The sequence below is a fragment of the Agelaius tricolor genome, unplaced genomic scaffold, assembly GCF_023055355.1.
Source record: "Agelaius tricolor isolate 1412-34295 unplaced genomic scaffold, bAgeTri1.0.p SCAF_1, whole genome shotgun sequence".
Taxonomy (NCBI): Eukaryota; Metazoa; Chordata; class Aves; order Passeriformes; family Icteridae; genus Agelaius; species Agelaius tricolor.
In genome coordinates, this window is record NW_027269261.1 from 26,081,001 (window position 1) to 26,100,570 (window position 19,570).

The following is a 19,570-nucleotide window of genomic DNA, read 5'->3' on the forward strand; positions in this document are numbered from 1 at the left end:
CTGGACAATAAAATAATGACACAATAATTTTTGTAAAATTACTACACTTACAGTGTGTTACACAGCAGTTCACAGGGAGCGGGAACTACTGAAGCCTCGTTTCACTCCCCGCGCTGGCAACCAAGCTCACTTTGGACCATGAGTTTATCAGGAGCCGAGGTCAAATGAGACTCCCGGCGGTGTTGTTTACTTATCCCTGGCTTCCTGCACAGCTGCAGTATTTTGTCCCCTCACAAGAGCGGCTACAGCAGAGATCCCCCGAGCGCCCTCACACTGGCACCGGTACGGAGCCGTGGGAACCCTGAACACAGCGGCAGCTGAGGGTCCCACGACAAGGAGACCGAGGCATGGGAACCCTGAACACAGCGGCAGCCGCGGGTCCCACGACAAGGAGACCGAGGCATGGGAACCCTGAACACAGCGGCAGCCGCGGGTCCCACGACAAGGACACCAGGCGAGACCCGGGCGGAGCCGCCACACGGCCCCTCCCTGTGAGGGCGGCCGCGGGGCGGGCGGGGCCGAGCCCGCGGAACTACAGCTCCCGGCGTGCCCCGCGCCGTTCCCATGGCCACGGGCAGCCGGGCCTGCGGCCCATGCAGCGATGCCCAAGGCCAGGTACCGGGAGCCGTGCTGGTACCAATGGAGACCATGGATCGCTCCCGCTGCCCTGGGGGAAGGGGCCGGCGGCCGGGGAGGACAGCCTGGAAGCGGGAGGGAGGGAAGGAGTGCTAAAACGGGCACTAAAGCGAGCGCGGCCGAGGGCAGGCGGGGCACGCTTGGCCCTTGCCCGGTTGCTTCTGTGAGGGACCCCACAAAACCGGGGTCTGCAGGGGACCGCAGGTGACCCTGAGCACGGGGGGCAGCAGCTCCCCGGCACACCGAGCGCACGTCCGGAGCTCTCCCGAGCCCTCCGAGCCGTGCCCGGCCCCAGAGGCTGGAAAGCCTGGCACGCCACACAGCCTCCTAAAGGTGTCTCGGCGCCTCAGTGGGCTGCCCGGGGAAGGCTGCAGTGACCGTCCCTGGAGGTGCTTTAAGGAAAGCCTGGACGTGGCACTCGGTCTGGTGGTGTTCGGTCACAGGTTGGACTGGATGATCTCAGGGGTCTTTCCCAACCTAACTGATTGTGTGATTCTGTGATTAAATGTACTCCAAGCAAAGCCTCCCGCTGTATAGCTGGTACGTGCTAAGTACGTGCCACAAGTGGCTGCTGGGGTTATTGAAGAATGTCACTTCGGCTGGTTTGGTTAGAAGTATTTCAACAAGCAGAGAGCAGGTGATGTGGAATAATAATAATAATTTACACCACAATAACCTTAATTTAGATGTTTTCAGGAATTAGTGCCTAAGGTGGGTGTTTAATTATTCTCTTCTTGCTTTGTTTTCTTCCAATTAGTGATACTTTATGGGATCTAGCTATAGCTGAAGTGGAGAAGAGAGAAAATCCTGATGATGATGATGATGTCAAGCCAGGGGAAGTTTGGGAAAGATCAATATTATTTATGGGAAACAAAAATGGGGTAATCTAACTACTGTACAATTCTACACTTTTTAAACGTAATTTGTGTCAGGGAAAACATCTCATATTTTCAGATGTTAAGGTTCACTAATTTTAAAGGCATAATATCTCATGGTCTCATTCTGCAGAGGTCTAATTGATCACGAATGTCTGTTTTAAGTATGGTGTTCCTATTACTATATTTGTCATGTCTATTAGTTTATACTTATAATAATAGTAGAGTAACTTGATTCTGACTGAAATTTGGACTTGAGTTTCTCCTATAAGGCTGCAAACAGTTACATGTATTTGCAGTTTTCTGGTACTTTATTGTTGGAATGTTAAATGAATTTGACCTAGTGATACAATTTTATGCTTTAAAGACAGTACAGTAGAGTTCCTCTTTGTTTTTAACTTCCAGGGAAAGACCACTATCATACTGAGATGCCTTGAGAGGTATGTATTAAATATTTTAAAGCAGTTTTCAGCTGTAGATTAAAAACCAGTCATATTGTGTGATAATTCATAATGCATGTATGCAGATGTGTTCTGTGACTGGTTGATCATTTAGGAATGAACTTATTTCCCTTCATTATAACCTCTCAGGTGATCGTTTCAGTCCTTCTCCAGTGTCAGCTGAAATGATTAATTTCTTGGGGCTGGTGCTGCTGCTTCTCCTGTCTCCAGTACCTGACACCTCCTGTCTAAAAGTGTCTTCTCTGTACTGCTGTTTCTAAGCCAAATTCTGAACTGAGTGATAAATACAATTTAGTAACCACAGAATTAACTTCCTTTCTTTAGAAGATCTTGACAAAACTCAGTTACTTTTCCTTTAGGGAAGAGTCTCCAAAGCCAACATTAGCCTTGGAATATACTTTTGGAAGAAGAGCAAGGAGACACAATTCAGTGAGTATAAAGTATAATTTACCATATCTTTATATGTATATACACACACCTAAAAATAACATAAAGAAACTCTTTTGCAGCCTAAAGATGTAGCTCATTTTTGGGAACTAGGTGGTGGAACCTCATTAGTGGAACTCATTCGAATACCAATCACTGTCCACAACATAAGGTAAGTGTAAATATTACAATTCCAGAGTTATTTCAGCTTTCCTTCAAACATTAGTAATCTCTAGACCTTTTTTGTTTTGTGAAAACCTCTTTCAAAGTGTAAGATAGAACATGTACAGGGTTTTGCTAAGAATCACTGTAATACCACAATGCTTTGCTTTGGTCTTCCTTTTCATCTCCTAAATAAGTTCTAAGTAATCTGAACAAAACACGGAGGAAGTAGGTTGGCCTTAAGTAGATAGAACAAGAAATACAGAAAAAAGATAAGACATAATATCTTTATGCTCAGTGAAGAGCAAAACAACAGTTTGGGGACATATGAAAAATAAAATCTTGCTTCCTTCTTCCATGTGCACACATAGATGCTCTTCCTGTGACTGATATTTTAGGGTGAAAAACGAGGCCAAAAACTGTGACAAAAAAAGTCTCTGGATTTTTGGGATATAACCTCTTAATGAAAAAGTCATTTCCCAACAGAGAGATGATGTTTCCAGGAGGAACCAGAGCTACTGAAATTATTTGAAAACAAAAGGAAACAGAATATTTGATCAAATTAATGTACTTTAAAAAATTCCATTAAAATAATGGATAGCATAAGAAGAAATGCATGAAAATTTGCATGAGGAAATGACAAGGTGATAGGGGGTGCTTTTTATGGTTTTTTATTAGAGAAAATGGGAGTTGAAAGGGGAGAAAAGGATCAAAAGATAAGTTTTGTGTTATGATGTATTGCTTTATTTCATTGTTTTATTGTATTGTATTATGATGTATTGCTTTATTTCATTCTTCCCCACAGCTTTAACTTCTGTGGGGAAGAAAAAGGAGGGATATCATTTTTATCAGCTATATTTGCTTCTGTTTTGACTACTGAGATAATGCCATTATTTGCTGAGAGACTAAGACAGAAAGAATAAAAATAAAACACTTATGCCATGTTAAGCTCTTTGTCTCTAGAAGAGCTTTGGAGAGAAAAAATTAAGTATAACTTTCCAGCCCCTGACTAAATTAAATTAATTGAACCCTACCTCCATCAGTCTTTTCTTCCTTTTTTACTCATAAGGGATTTTCTGATGTGGAGAATCTTAAGATTCTTTGCTGGGATAGCAATGTTCTGTAAGAACAATTCACTTCTGTTCACAAGGCAATATTTTAACATGCCAGAAAAAATTCTACTATTTCAACAAATATAAGTGCATTTTGCTGATTTTCTCATCATTGTACACAAGCAATTTGCTTATTTAAAAGTTCCATAAAGTATATCTAGTTTCAAGAGACAAAGTATATCTATATCAAGAGATTTTTCACCAGATTTTTCTTTCCCACAGCATTTTAAAGTGAAATTGAACACTCAGTTTGCTTTGTAGCTTTTGTAATACCACTCTGGTCTAGAATCCCCTTTTTCAAGTCAGGTTAGAATGAGATAGAATGATGGCATCCATTCAGATTACTGCATTTGCCATGACCTTTACAGTTGCACTTAAATGCAGCTGGTGTTTTGGGAGGCAGGGTTTTAGAAAGAGAGGACTTCAGGTGTAAAAGATTTCCCATCAGCAATCCACCTTTAAAAGTCTGGTAGTAGCTAAGGATGTCATGAGTACTCTTTTATCTTTCAGAAGACTTTTCTCAGGCATCTATTCAAGGTTCCAACAAACTGTCACAGTCCATGACATGGAATATTGTCCTTAACCAGGTTTTCTTCATTTCATACTAGAAAAGAATAATGAAAGTATGGAACTTTCCCAGGCATACAGGGAGTACAGGTAATAGTTAGGAAAGATCCTAGCCATTGGCTAACATTGCTTGGTCTGGAGTTGGAGACTTATGAACTTATGAGACGGGAGGGGTACATAACAGCAGAAATTCTCAGTTGTACAGGAGGGAACTACAGGGCTGAGGATATTTGCACATTTTACTGTTTGAAGACAGTCCCCAAAAACAATTGAAAGTTGCCAAAATAATAGTTCTGTACAAGGGACAAGGGAAAGGTTTCTTCAGAGTGCAGAATATCCCTAAAAGCCATCTTGCTTTGCTGTCACATTTAATTCTGTCTTAGCAGGTAGATGTTCATATTTGCAGTACAGGTGTGGTTTTGTATTAAAATGCTGACTGCCTCATGTGCTAAATATGTGACCAAATAGTACCTATTTAATAGGTCATTTGCTGTAGTTCTGGTGTTGGATCTCTCCAAACCTAATGAACTCTGGAGTACTATGGAGAGCCTTCTGCAGGTCACCAGGAACCACGTGAACAAAATTTTAACCAAACTAGAAAAGACAAACCCTGAAGTAGCTGCTGAAATTAAACAGAGAATGTGGAACAATCTGCAGAGGGATCACCCTGTAAGTTACTTCTAATATTTTCTCCAGATGTCACAGGCCTTTATACAGTTAAAGATAATGCTTTAGAAAATCATAAACAACTCTTTTAGATTTTTATGCATGACTGAAAATCCATTTGATGTAGATGAACCTGTTCACTGGAAAATTATAGCAATTTAATAAAAATTCAATAAGAGCAGAAACAAGGAAAGAAGGTTTCTTATATCTTTTTGTTAGATATCTAATGTGATTGTTATGGCATGTTACACCAATCAAAAGAAATAGTTTTAGAGTAGCAGTTTGCTTTTTTCCCCCCTCATCTTTTAAAAATGAAGATGAAAACTAGAATGTACAAAAGTCATCTAGCAAGAGACTAGCTGAAGGTACAAATTTAAGCAAAGAATATAGTTATAACAGCCATCAACATGACTATATACTTTGCATTTATTTAAATGTCTATCACAAACTCAATGCCTTTTGATAATCTGACAACTAATTAAATTATAAAGTTTCAGAAATGTTAACATCAGTCCTTTAAACATAATTGCTAACTAAATCTCTGGAAAAGCTAAACTAGATTATGCGCAATAGAAAGGAAAAGTCATTGTGCGTAAAACCTCTGCAAATGTTGTGTGTATATAATGCATAAATAAGTATTCAACAATTCAAAGACCTGGCATGTAAATCTAGTTACTGTAACTTCTATAAAATGCTTCAATACAGCAAGTGCTTGTAGAGTTCAGAAATTTAAAAGTAACTCAAAATATATGAGAAAGCAACATATGCAGCACTCCAGAGTGTTAGCATATGGAGTTTGATATTGGGATTATTTTGGTTTTTACTTTTAGAGAAGGTAATTTACAAAAAGATAACACCTGCATGCACAAATAAATGGCAATAAATTATGACCACACGTCTAGTTTCATATAGGGTTTTACATATCAGAAAATTGCAAGCTTATTGCAATAAAGAAAAATAATAATGCTATTATTTGTTAAGAAAACTTGTTATTCTTGCACTGTATTAAGCACAATTATATCTTCTGAACTAAAATTTCTGTTTATCTTCCATTATCAAAGACATCAATAATGCAAATAAAATATTATATTACTGTTTGGTTCTCTTCTTACTTTCATCATTGTTCAAAGAAAAATTGTGTCAGTTTATTAGAAGAAAATACTATCTTTTATAGTCAAATTAAATGATAGTTTATGGAGATCTTTATGTGCCTTTTAATGGCTAAACCTATTTTTATTATAAAAAGGAATCAATTAAATACTTATATTTTTTTAAGGTTTAAGATATATTTCATCGGCCTGGCTAAAGAATTATTTGCTATGATGATAAAACATATCAATTGCAGACCCTGTTTAAAAAGGCTGAATGCGTCTAAACTATTCCACAGTCAAAAATAAATTCCACAGTCAAAAGATGAATAGGGTTCAATATGCTAGTTTTAAAGTTTCTGATGTTTTCCCAAATTTTTCTTCTTAGTTTTGAAATGAAAACTTTTTTTTCTGTTTTATATTCTATATACTCTTTTTAAGTTGTGATAGTTTTGCTTAAAGCTATTTCTTTGACAGTGTATGAGTGAAGCCATTATTTCTCCTCTCCAAGCAGAGAATTCTCAGTATGTGCAGCTTCTGTAAACATCCTGTCATTTAACCTGTCTGTGAAATACCTGGGGTTAGGAGGGAGCAGTTGGAGCAACCTCTGCTACAACTCATCTTTCTTGCACTGCTGCAGCCAAAGCAGCTTGAATAAATATTTGCTTGAACACACAAGGGGATTATCTCATTTCATATGGACTACAGCAAACTCCTCCAGATCACTTGAGAATTCTTGTAATTCACTTATTAAAATTTTTATGCCACATTAGCTATTTAGCACATAAGTCTGACTTTTAGACCTGTTTTCCTCCATTGATACTGATTCACATTTTCAAGATTGTTGGATGATGTTTCCTCTTTGTGATGATATCAAACATTTGAAATACACATTAAACATTGTTTGAGTGTTTGGAAAACATTATGTGGGCAGGACAAATGTGTGACACAAGCAAATAATTCCATTTATTTTTCTTGAGATTTTGTCTGCATTCTTTTAGATTTTATCCGCATTCCTTTAGATTTTATCCAAAGAATGTGAACGTGTCAAAAATCCAGTTCTACTAATCCAGCCAGGCAGGTGTTCTATGAATACATGAAGTTTTTCCTCTCTTCCTTTCCCATCTAATAATGCTATATATAGTGTAAAGGCCCTTTTTTTTCCCAGTAAGTGTTCTAACTGCTCAGAGGGATTACTTCCTGACCATTTAGGAAGAAAATGGTAGAATAATGGATATTGCAATAAAGTTGATTCCTCTACCTTAAGGTTTGGAAAACGTTGTCTTCTGTGAATTTATTTTAACCTCTTTCAGCTGCTTTAACAATTGCAATCTTTTACAGTTTGTTTACAGAGCTTAACTGTCCTATATGTTTTTAACAGGACAGTGCATTAGTTGACCCTTTTCCAATACCCTTGGTGATAATTGGAAGCAAATACGATATTTTTCATGTAAGTAATACTTAAGTACCTTTTTAATAATTAAATTATTCTCAATAAATATTCTATATACTAAAATTTTACTAATATAATAGTAATCTTTTGAACTAAAGTGTGGACAGCCAGTCTTCTACCACAAAAAAAAAAAATTTCCATCCAACAGCATTAAGGAAGGCCTACTGTCATTCCTTCACAAAACATCCCCAAACTGATGACTTTTGAGATGTACACAGAAAATGCTTCCCTTCTGGGTTCTGCAGCAACTTGTGTCTCTACAAGAAAACACCACATGGATGATTTCCTTTTAGAATGAGAGAAATCCAGCTCCAGGTGTCCTTTGTGACAGCAGCTGTAAGTTTATGGCAGTGAAAGAGGGGTGTATCTCAAGTCAGCTGATCAAATGTTTTTTGGTGGCAGCTTCAGTCTAGAATTTATTTTAAAGTACTTCCTAAGTTTCTAGAGACAAGTGAGAAATTGCATTTTTTATGGAGGGGAAGAAAGAAATGTCATAGTACTGCTGGATTCTCTCCCAGACCATAAAAATCCCTAACAAATGCATATTCACTGCACTTGATCATGAGAAACCAGGACAATATGTTTGATTTTTAGCAGTTGTGCTGGCAGCCTGTGCTTCTCTGGATGGCTACACAGTGCACTTGATACCTGGCTGACTCTCTGAGTTACTGAATTCTTTATTAATAAGGGACTTGCCTTCTGTCATACCAAAGCTTTACGCTGAGCCATGACTCTCTTGTAATAAAGACAAAAAGCCAGCCTGGTTCTGTTGGGGAATTCTATGGATTCTATGGATTGACTCTGCAGGCATCACTGGGACCAAATTTTCACCCATTTCATCCAGGGAACGCCATCTGTATGATCTTAGATGAAATAGACGTGGGTGAGAAGGTATTTTGATGCACCTTTCCAATCTTGCAGGTATTAGAATTTCAACAGCATATACCCAAAGATTTACTTAAATATTTTCACAAAAAGAAAAAAAAATCTTATTCTTCTAGTAGGCAACATTGCTACTGGTAAAAATTTAAAATAATATCAAACAAATAAATTGAAAATTAAATGTACATTCTCAATTTAAAAACTTTTCCTGGGCTAACATATTGCCTGAATTAGGCTTCATCTGTAAAAAAGAAACAAAGAGAAATTGTGACATTTCTTTTTAGAGTAGGCTGTTACTGATTCTGTCTTAAGATATAATTATGCTGACAGCTGAAAGCCTTATATATTGTAGCTTAAGTGCACTGCAGTTTATATAAAAAAAGGAAAAGTTTTAACTGTAGTATTTTGGGGTTTTTTCTTACATCTATGTTCCACTATCAACTTTTTCAGGAGTTTGACTCTGAAATGAGGAAAATAATAAGCAAGACACTTCGATTTGTTTCACATTATTATGGAGCCTCATTAGTGGTATGTATTTTCACTTTCTATTTAAGAAGAGAGAAGATGAACAATATTTCTGTTACAAAACAATATTTTTTAAAATCATACTATAAAACTCCTAGAGAAAATGGGATTTAATTGGTTTTACAGTAGCTTTCTTTGTGAGGCTATCTGTTGAACAAGTGACTGTACTGGCAGGGGATGGATGGACATGCCTTGTGAGCAAACAAACTACACAATTCCCAGTATCAACAAACACGGAATGAAAACAGTTACCTGTTAGCCAACTTAGTTCTTGCATTGAATTTACTGCATCTTGGGCAATTCTTTTTTTGGTACAAGAAAGGAGAATGGGCAAAAGTGATTGCCTTAGATTGAATTAGGGAACTGAGCTTTTTGGTAGAAGCACGAACTTACATCAAGTGACCGAGCTTTCGTAGGTTTAAAATCATTGACTCGTTTTCACAGTAGTTTATGTATACCAGATTACTACACTTAGGGTGTTGAAGAAGGACAGGAGCTTCCTTACAAAAGTGGGTAGAAAGATGCCAACATGATGAAAATGATTTATTTTAGTTTTCAGATCATTCTCTGAGTAAAGACAGAAACGTGCATGCTGAAATTCACAGTCCAAAAACACTGCATCTTGGGCTCACTGTGCATCAGAAGATGGGTCTAATTGTAGCAACCATCATTTATGTAATAAATAATATTTAATGGTAGCTTAGTGATTATCAAAACAACTTATGTTTACTTTGAATACTTATAATCCCAGTATGTCCTTTTGCATGCACGTAAAGCTTTTTCACTCTGACACATAAATTTGTCTTTTGTTAACTGAGAGTACAACTGTCTTGGTTGGAGTTTTTTTAGTATTTAAGCATTATTGTAATTAAATATTAGAATATAAATCTCTTTGTCTGCTTAATCCTGATTGTCATTGAAATGAGAAGGAGAAATCTAATTTCTCACAGCACAGATCTGACTTCTTTCTCAAAGACACAAATCTGTTAGGATACAAAAGCCCTTAGACAAGAAGAAGCATGTTGTTTGAGACTATATTTTGAAAATTGCTTTCTGGTAAATCTGTACCATTCTGCCACTTCTAAGCTGTTTTAAGACAATTATATAGTTATTAATTACATTTCTAAATGTTTATGATATTCTGGATAATATTTTATGCAATTTAAAATCTTAAATCATTCGTCTCGGCGAAGAGACTTCTGTCTCGTAATGTGCATATTTCAAAAGTTTTGAATCAGTATTTTAAAAATGATTCTTTAATCTTTATTTATTCTACTTTTTAATCTTTCTTGATATTCAGTAGCAAATACATTCATGTTTTTGAAAGGGAATTTTATTTTTATTCTAGTCAATTCAGTGAACATATACCAAATTTATTTGGGTCAGGTATTAATTAGAAAGGCTCCATCCTCTTTGTAGATGGCAAAATGCAATATACCTATGATGGAAGTTCCTAATGTATAATTTGTTTTCTGATTCATTTAGTTTACCAGTAAATCTGAGGCTCTCCTGCTGAAAGCCCGTGCTCTTATTAATCACTTGGCATTTGGCTACGATAAAAGGTAACATTATTGTTCAACTATTAAATGTCTTGCTCAGAGCATAAAATTACGTAATAAAAGTATTTTAATAATAAAAACTTTTTAAATTAAATATTATCTCTGAAAGATTTTTGTTCATGGACTTGGACTTCTGTGACTCAGCTGCCTATCTCTGCTAAGAATAGTGATAACTCCTAGTTTTGATCCTCAAACTGATGAATGAAAAATGTGGTTACCACTGGAATTGAGTACTATTTTATTTACATGATTTATATGCAAACCCCAGTAAGACTCTAGTCTTGGCTAGAATAGTGGGTTTTTTTGTTGATTGCTAAATGCTCACTTGATATATTTTCTTTTTTTCTGTTTAGCAAGTCTGTATCAGTGGATCCCAGCAAACCTCTCTTTATACCAGCAGGCCTGGATTCCATGAGCCAAATAGGTTAGAACATTTCCTTTTCATTGTTTGTTGCTTAATTCTTTTGAAAACAAGAAAAACATTTTAAGCAAATTGATAAATTACAGCACATCAGTATCAGTTTTAACAGATTACTGAAGGAAATAACTTACAGATTTTAAAATCATGATTCAGTATATTACTGAGAATTACTTGTGCAGGTTTGTTAGGTAGTTTAATAAAGTCTCTGGACTATGTAAAATAGTAAAGTACCAATAAGCTTAGATCTGAAAGAAAATAAAATATACAAAACCTCTCAGCCCATTTCACGGTAGAAGATCAATGTTTTTTTCAAACAATGTTTGAAAAATATACAAAACCTCTCAGCCCATTTCATGGTAGGAGATCAATGGTTTTTTCAAACTTGTTGCAGCTTGTCAGTGTAGAAGGTAAAATACCAAATTAGATGGTTCATTATGCAAAATTATTCTGTGATTTATGTTGTTATGACAACACACTTGTCTTATGTGTGCTGTGATCCTCAGGACCACCACCTGCCTCTGACAGTGATCTTGGAAAGGTGCGTGCCAACACGCCTTTGGAACTATGGAAAAAAGTATTTGAGAAAACATTTCCTCCCAAGGTAGGGATGGATATGCCATGCAAACAGCTGATTTTCTCACAGAACAGCAGCAATATCCCTGCTCCTTTTTGTCTTTCAAGTCCACTGACTGGAATTTCAGTCTCACTTAGAAGTTCTCTTTAATACATTTTTAAAAGATAAAGGCTTATATGTGGTAGTGCTTCTACATCTTCAGTCACCTTCCTACATGTAGAAATTATGAAAGATGCTCTTCTTAGTATAAAATGCCCCAACATGATAAAGACTAAACTTAGAAACTATAGAGAAGTGTTAGTTTTCATGTTATTTTTCCTCATAGCCTTTAAAAACACAATAAACAAATGTTTTCTCCTGCACCCACCCCTCCAAGTACCCCCTGAACTCCCCCTGAAACAGCTGGAGAAATGAATACACTTCTCATCTGGCAAGGTCCATGTCTGTTCATCAGTGTATCAGTCTAATTAAAGATTTAAACATTGGCCAAATAAATTCACAGTCTCCTGTTTTGGTTCCACAGCAGCCTTTAAACTTTGAAGCTATTTTTATACATTGTGACCCTCTTTTTCCATTGCCTCACCTAGGAAGTAGAATTCTGCTTTATTTTATTCCATCACTGGTATTATTGCCTTCTTGCTACTTTCCATTTGATATGATTAAGGAGATATATGCAGGACAACATTTAAAAACCCCCTCCTCATCTGATAGTTTTTCTTACTATTAGTGCATTTGCTTCTTTGGAATTCAAGTTACAGTTCACTCAAGGCTAGGAAATGAAAATGCAGATATTTGGCAAAGATAGCAATCAGTTTCTCAGCTATTGAAGTAATGCTTCTGATAACCAGGACTGAATTCTAGTCATGAGTATTAAATAGTTTAACAAGGGCAACCTCAACTGTGCCCTAACATCATGGACCAGAAAGGATATTTTCATTTTGATGCTCAAGAATAATAACCAACCACCACATAAGAATATTTTCTGCCTGTTAGAATCTAGCTGCACTCTTATTTTTTCTTCATTTTACTGACAGGTTTTTTTTTAAACTAATCTGTGTCCTGTAGCACAAAATTGTTCCATAAATTCAAGCTTTTAATTTGTATTAAAAGCAAATACTTTAATTTCTATGTGTGGCTTTTTCTTATTAAAAGAAGATAAATTGTATCATTTGGGGTTTTGTCTTTTCTCTTTTTAGAGTTTCTCTGATTTACAAGATACCAAGGACCCTGCACAGGATAGTCAATATGCTGAGTATGAAGTTGATGTCATGAGAGCTCAGAAAAACCAGGTGTGTGGTAATTCTCTAAATGCTGTTCACAGTCAGGTATTCCAGAACCACCAGCACTGCTGAACTAATAGTATTACTCATACCTCCCCTTTTTGCCCTTAAATAACTTCAGCTTTAGATTTCAGTTTACGAGTTGGTTGTGAGGTTTTTTTCCCATTGTTAAGATACTAAGCCTGTAGACCATTGTTAGATCTCAATGTTTTGGCTCTGAGTTTCTTTAGAAATTAAGAATTCAAATTTTCCCTCAAACTGTACTCTAAAGTTAACTCACTAAAATAAACCTTGAAGCTTTCTTGACAGCCATTTCCTCATTTCTTCACTCTGTACTCTCATTTGAGTGTTGACTAACAAAGTGTGGGAAGCAATATCAAAGTATGTGGTGAGGACTCTTCTGTCTTTCTCCTTCAAAACTTATTTATACTGGAAAGATGATAACATTTCTAACTTGACTTTGCAGGCTATGGACATTTTATCTTAACTAGAGTGAATGGAATTATTCCACAGAGTGATGACATGTGGCTTAACCCCTGAATTCCAGGAAAGACCTTTAATGGGGAAAGGGTCTTCTATTTTTTCTTAAAATTTTTGAAGAGTTTCTGCCTTTCTCTAGATTAGTGGGGAATTAATTTTATAGAAAAATTCTGTGGCAAACCAGGTGAAGGTTAAATAACTGCCTTACAGCTAACAGTATATAACATCAGCTGAGTAGCAGTACTGTATAGAACAGTTTTCATCAGTATGGGTATGTTCATAGGTATGGGTCTCCTAAAATCAAGATTTATCCAAAGAATAAAGCAATTTCAAAAATCCCCTGCAGCCTTTGAACCTGCACATTACCTGCAATATCCTGTTGATGTAGGTATCAGTTCTGAATTTGTCACATCAAGAGTAGTCCTAGAAATCATTAAAATTTGTAAAGCACACTGCTTTTGGAATTTATAATATAAACATACTCAGTATAGCTACATATCTCAAAAGAACTATATAGTGTACTAGGTTTGTTATTTTTACATAATAATGTGTTGCAAAAGAAGATACTGGTATGTATTGATTAAATCATACAGGAAATTAATCGTTTTCTGTTTTTAAACAAAAGAGACAGGCTTTTAGAATCTTAATCTGTTCAAGGGCATTGCAAACCATTATAGCTTCTTTTTGTTGGACTACTACAAGTAATTTGAGCATTAAAGAGAAAATTACTTCTGTTATCTGCAGTTATTTCCTAAGTTTTTATCATGAAGTTTAATTTTTACAAGATTATTTGCACATTATTAAAATGTTTTATACTAAGAATTTGAATTGCACCAAGCTAGAAATATGTATCTAAAAGAACTTTCTAGTTGCAGTGTTTCTTGAAGTGTCATTCAGTTTTCCAGTTCAATGGAAAGCAGTACAAAATTCGTATTTTTAAGTAACTTTTTAAATTCCTCATGTGTCTGACATTCTTTATAGAGTCTCATGGTACCTATTGCATAGGAGGGCCAGTATTTTAAGATGGTCAATATGCAAGGTGTTGCTAATGAAATCATGGGACCTAATGCAAAATTAGAAGTATCATATGATGACAGTGAATGTTTTCATGTTACCACTTTTCTGGGTTACTTTCGGTTAATTAATGTTACTTTGGACTACAGATGATAGCCTATTTGCTTACTTATCTCAAAGATAAGCTTCAAAAGAAAAAGAAGCACAAAACCAGCAAGGGAAGCAAAACACAGCCCCTGTCACTGCATCTGATAGAAGAGCCAGCAATAGCTGACTGACTCAGTCCTCATCAGGACTGCTCGATAATACCATAATAGATTTAGAGATAACTGTGGCAATAATACAAAGTTTAAATAAATCATTTCCAACTTTGGAATTCTGATTGAAGTATTTGCCTGCATTCTAGCAGAGTAAAAGACTGAATTCTAATTCCTGAGTATAAAATAAGAAAACAGTTTTAAAAAAAAAAATTCAAGGAAGTCCCTGGCTGACTCCAAGGTACTGTTAGCCAGCATTTATCTGAGATGCTGTTTGGCTGTAGAAGTTTAGAGTTCAGCTCATCAGCAGTCTGACATAACTGTTTTCTGTTAGACCAGATTATTTTGCCTCCTTAATATTTTCAGAGTTAACTATGAGATGTACCACTTTCTTTCTTAACATTTTTGCTCTTGAAAGCTCTCTGAGGCCGTCTTTGCCTCATTGTGCCTTCCTTCAAGATGGAGCACATCTCTTTCTCAACTATGTCTTTTCAGAATTCTTTTCCTAGTTCTTGCCCCACAGACATACATAGCACAGGTTTATATTAAATAGTGCTGTTGGAATTGTTTGCTGCTTTTCATTCCCTGTAGTTAAGCTCTGAGAGAGAATACAACACCAGGGAAATTTGTATCTCTAATGTAATTCTTAACTAGCAGATTTTCTCCAGGAATTACTGGAATTTTGTGGGTTTTGCAGGGCTTTCAAGATTCAAAAAAATAAAAAATCATCTGCATAGTTATTAGGCCTTAAATGTCTAGGTTTTGGTCAATTCTTCATAGATAAACCACATGGCAAACTTGTCATCCTCTGTCCATTCCCTGTTAGCTTTTTAGCTTTTGATGCTTTCAGGTCACCTTAATTTGGTTTTTGGTACACACATAACCTGAATAAGAGTGAGACCTTTTAAAATAATATTTCTGATTAGAGCTACATGTATACACCTGCATCAGTGAGCACCTATGGGGAGCATGAAAGTCTTGTTCCTTAGTTCCTTCTAAATGTTTGTGGCATTTAGTGAGAGCCTGGCACATGGGAATGTCTGTTCTCTTTCCTTTAGAAATGCTTTCTGCCACAGATGTAAGTACTCTATGGTGTCTTTTTGAAGGTTTTTCATTGTTTCCTGATATGCCTTCACTGCTAATGCTCAAAATAGGTGCTTGGACCTTTTGATCTGGACATTTGACTGCAGCTTCATTCATGGATGCAACAGATAAAGCTCAACCTTGAGCTCAATGACCTGGAGAGCCTCCTACTCATGTGCTTCAGAAATGATGCGGTGCCAGAGTTCACAGTGACTGGTCCTTGTTACACGGAGCTATTACTTCAGGGATTGGTGCCAGTTCTAGCTGAAGCCTCAAGCCATCAAGTGAGGTCAAAAAAAGTAGATGCCTGGTGCCATTTGGTGTCAGCTGAAAAGTCATGGAAGCAAATCTTAATGAACTGTTAGGACTTTAAAAAGTCATAAACACAAGAAGATTCTGCATCTCACAAGGAAGAATAGTTGCATTTCCCCTAAAATTGCAGCAGCCTAATCAACTCACAACCAAATGTCACCTCCATGTCAGATCTGCAGGGACATGGGGACTGTGCTGGCCAACAGACTGAGAACCATATTCTTTCAGCATACTTTGCTGGCATTATCATATTGCTGAACTTCAGGAGACCATTTCAGTCTCATTCCACAAAACCAAAGATTTCATACTGTGCCATGAGCCCTTGGTCACACAAATATAATAGGCCTCTACCTTAACCTGCATAACAGAGCAGTACCACCTTTCATTTTCTCCAGGACATATGCTAGTCCTCATAAGAGAAAAAGTTATTTAGCATATTTACTTAGCTGCCAAGAACAAGCTTTCTTGTTTTCACATGAACGCATGTCCAAATGGGTAAAAAAAAGATTTCATTTTTAAAGCAAATTAAAGAGCATTATTAGAGCACTGTTATTAAATTTTCTACCGAAGTTTTTGTCCTTAAGACTTTTAATTAGTGTTTCAGTACTTGGTTGCTTTCACCATGTTCCAGATTGAGGGCACTTCCAGTAAGAAACTGCATCAAAAGGAAAGCTGAAGCCATATCAGTCACTCAGAACAGAGGAAATGCAACAATTAAGGCTTTTCCTCCAATCTTAATTTTTCCTTCTTGTTTGTAGACATTGTAGTATTGTCTTTAATTACATGATCATATACTATTTTGCTGATGTCTCAATTCAATTGTTCAGTATTTCTTTTCATCATCCTTATTCTTTATGTACCTTATTTTTCAACCTGCCATTCAGACACTTCAATGAACACAAAAGTATTAATTTTTTTTTTCTGAGAGTGTGTGGTAATGTTATCTTATCTGAGTGCCTCACAAACATCAGTTCAGTCTTTCTTCCCAATCCCTTTATGAGATTAGGTGTGATCTTCCCCATTTGACAGATGAAGAATTTACAGAAACACAGAAGTACAGAAGCATTAATGTTTTAAAAAAAATTTAAGCCCACTTTATGCCAATGTTGAGATATCTGTGATAAGCTGCTAGCACTAATTATGTTTAAAGCATTCAGATCACATTGAAAGCACATTTAAATTACAATTATGTTTTCTTTGTAAATCTGATCTCTGCCCCGTACACTTGCACCAACAAAACAATCGTAGCATAATGCTAGCATGAAGATTTTTTGCTGAAAAAATCTTTAGAAATGACTCCTGACAGTACACACCCTACATAAAATTCAGCAGAGGAAACTGTTGTTTGTAGTTGTGCTAGAAACTCCTATTATAGGCTTCAGTGCTCCCAGTTGACTGAGATGAGGTCATTTGTCTACCTTACTAGTACTCTGCTGATCTAAAGTACAGCAAAATGTAGCTCCCTACATGACAGCAATTGTGGCAAAATTCATAGCACTTCTAGGATAATTTTGTTAAATACAGAAATACACTACACCTCCTCTGCAGTGAAAAGTGTTTGTACATACATACATTTGCCAAATAAATACATGAAGTTTCTGGAGACTTTTAGTAATGAGAAATATGTATTTATGTTTCTTTTTATTTATTATTTATTTATTTATTATTCATTTTATTTCATCTATTTATTTATTATTCATTTTATTTAATATGTATTTATGTTTCTTTTTAGGAACTTGAACAATACAAAAGAAATGCCTCTAAATCCTGGAAAGAAATGGATTTTGACTCCGATGGATGAACTGCTCTGTCTTCAGTTTAACACCATTTACAAAATTATTTTTATAATTTTTACATTCCATTAGCAATTTCATCTGATGCCGTTGAAAATATATAATATCAAACTATGAAGTTGGTATTTATCAAGCATCCCTGTTGTTATTTTTATAAAAGGAGCTGTTTATTCACTGTCCAAATTAATTTATCTTGGCACTGGCAAAGAGTTTTAGAAAGTGGGGAGAAAGGAATTCTAGATTGCTCTCAGATGGGTTTGTATATGAAGACTGGCATTAGTCAGTTCAACCTCATTTATATTGCATTATTTGATTTACTTTTGAATATTTCTACACTATGCATATATTTAAATATAAACAAGTTTTCACACCCAAAATAGGAGATTATGTAGTGTCTAGGCATCTTTTTGTAGTTCAAAACCAAAGCTTAAGAAATACTTGCATAATTGTTTGATTTATTTGAATAAATAAAAAAACCCTAAAACTGGCAGAAGTGGAGTTAAAACATTCTTTGACCTGAATTCAGAAGTGTGCATTCTCTGTGTCACAGAATAATACAGTTTAATACAGGATTTACTTCCTGCAATGTATAATGTCACACAGAGTTTACAAGATGGATGTTTCTGTCATATATTCAAATGCTAGGAAGTCAGTCTAATTAATTTGACAGATACTTGGTTAGTGCTGAGAGTATTATTGATTCACATTCAGCCTACAGCAGGAATGGGTTTTTGTCCATGCACACCTCTCTAGTGTGAGATGCACTGAGTGTTCTGAGAATCCACAGGACAATCCAGATTAAAGCCAGAGGTGTCTCCTGAGAGCTCAGACTTGTCAGGGAGTGAATGTCAAATAGTCACTTGGCAAACCAGATCAACACTACATGCTCATAAAAATGGGAGAGACAGACTAATCTGGTATCCTTCCAGCTATTTAAAACTATTTGGTATTTTTAACATATTCGTTCACCAGATGTTTTTCTGATAACAACATTTATATCTCAGAATATTTTACATAAAGATACTAGAAAAATACACTTAAGTGGAAACACTGTATTACCTTGAGGATTGGATTTAAAATTCCTTGTTATGAACTGCCTCTTCTCGAAATTATCATATAAAACTAGCTATATAATTACAGAATTTTAAGATACAAATATACTTATGTCCTTGGAGAAATCTGTCTCTCTGCAAAAACTAATTTCTTCACAGAACATGAAAATAAGATACAAAATTTAGGAATTCTGTGTCTGTTATGTTTTCAGTTTTGAAAGGCCCATGAGAAAAATTTCCAAAGATGAAAATAGCATTGCTTCTGACAAACAACTTTCATATTTTTTCCCTAGTTAAATTGACATTTTATTAAATAAAAGCAAAACATTATTAAACAAACATTTTTTTTCCTTGTAATTCATAAACTGCTTCCAAAACAAGATTAGAACTTGACAGTGAAAAGAAAGAATTGATATAAATAATCTGTCTTCACTGATTTACTATCAATTACAAGGCAAAACCAACTTGGGTAACTTTGATACTGCTTCAAGATGCTGTACTTATCAGTTGCATAGTGTGTATAAGATTAAAATGGAGTGAGTTCTTGATTCTGTCTTTACACATATCTGGTTTCTTTCCTCTCTACAGATTCCTCAAATGGTATCAAAACAAGACATAAGACTGAAAATACAATCCTAGAAATGAGATTTACTAGCAGTTGGACCCCTCTATTTACTAGTAGTGGTTAAAAAATAAAATAGTGGGGGAAAAATTAGAGCACCATTGCTACATTGTTAAAAACTGTCAGCAATAGCTGACTAAATTAAATCAGAAAGCCCTTTAAAACATGAAATACTGTTGATTATGGCTGATCTGGAAATCAACCAGAAGAGAGGGGTGGGGAATACCAATATCAGGAGTCATTCACACTCTTAAGAGAACACTGGTTTTC

The 19,570-nt window shown here is 35.9% G+C and overlaps 1 protein-coding gene across 2 annotated transcripts; it reads left to right on the top strand.

Annotated features, from left to right (window-relative positions):
- Positions 1-499: 499 nt before the first annotated feature.
- On the top strand, positions 500-19,017 carry DYNC2LI1 (dynein cytoplasmic 2 light intermediate chain 1). Of its 2 annotated transcripts, none has more exons than XM_071427379.1 (13): positions 500-615; positions 1,394-1,517; positions 1,917-1,951; positions 2,332-2,401; positions 2,482-2,570; positions 4,722-4,908; positions 7,375-7,443; positions 8,779-8,856; positions 10,339-10,415; positions 10,766-10,836; positions 11,337-11,434; positions 12,604-12,696; positions 17,566-19,017. In XM_071427379.1, the coding sequence occupies exons 1-13, from the start codon at positions 602-604 to the stop codon at positions 17,632-17,634; spliced, it is 1,074 nt and encodes a 357-aa protein (XP_071283480.1). In that variant the 5' UTR covers positions 500-601; the 3' UTR covers positions 17,635-19,017. The 2 variants fall into 2 exon arrangements, with proteins under 2 accessions (XP_071283480.1, XP_071283473.1); XM_071427372.1 differs by lacking the exon at positions 500-615 and adding an exon at positions 662-1,273.
- The last annotated feature ends 553 nt before the right edge of the window (positions 19,018-19,570 follow it).

Bases quoted from the DNA above. Each gene is read 5' to 3' on its own strand.
- DYNC2LI1 (XM_071427372.1), top strand. From the start codon at position 1,224: ATGTCACTTCGGCTGGTTTGGTTAGAAGTATTTCAACAAGCAGAGAGC. The intron at 1,274-1,393 runs GTGATGTGGAAT...TCTTCCAATTAG, and splicing joins TTTCAACAAGCAGAGAGCAG to TGATACTTTATGGGATCTAG. The intron at 1,952-2,331 runs GTATGTATTAAA...CTTTTCCTTTAG, and splicing joins ATACTGAGATGCCTTGAGAG to GGAAGAGTCTCCAAAGCCAA.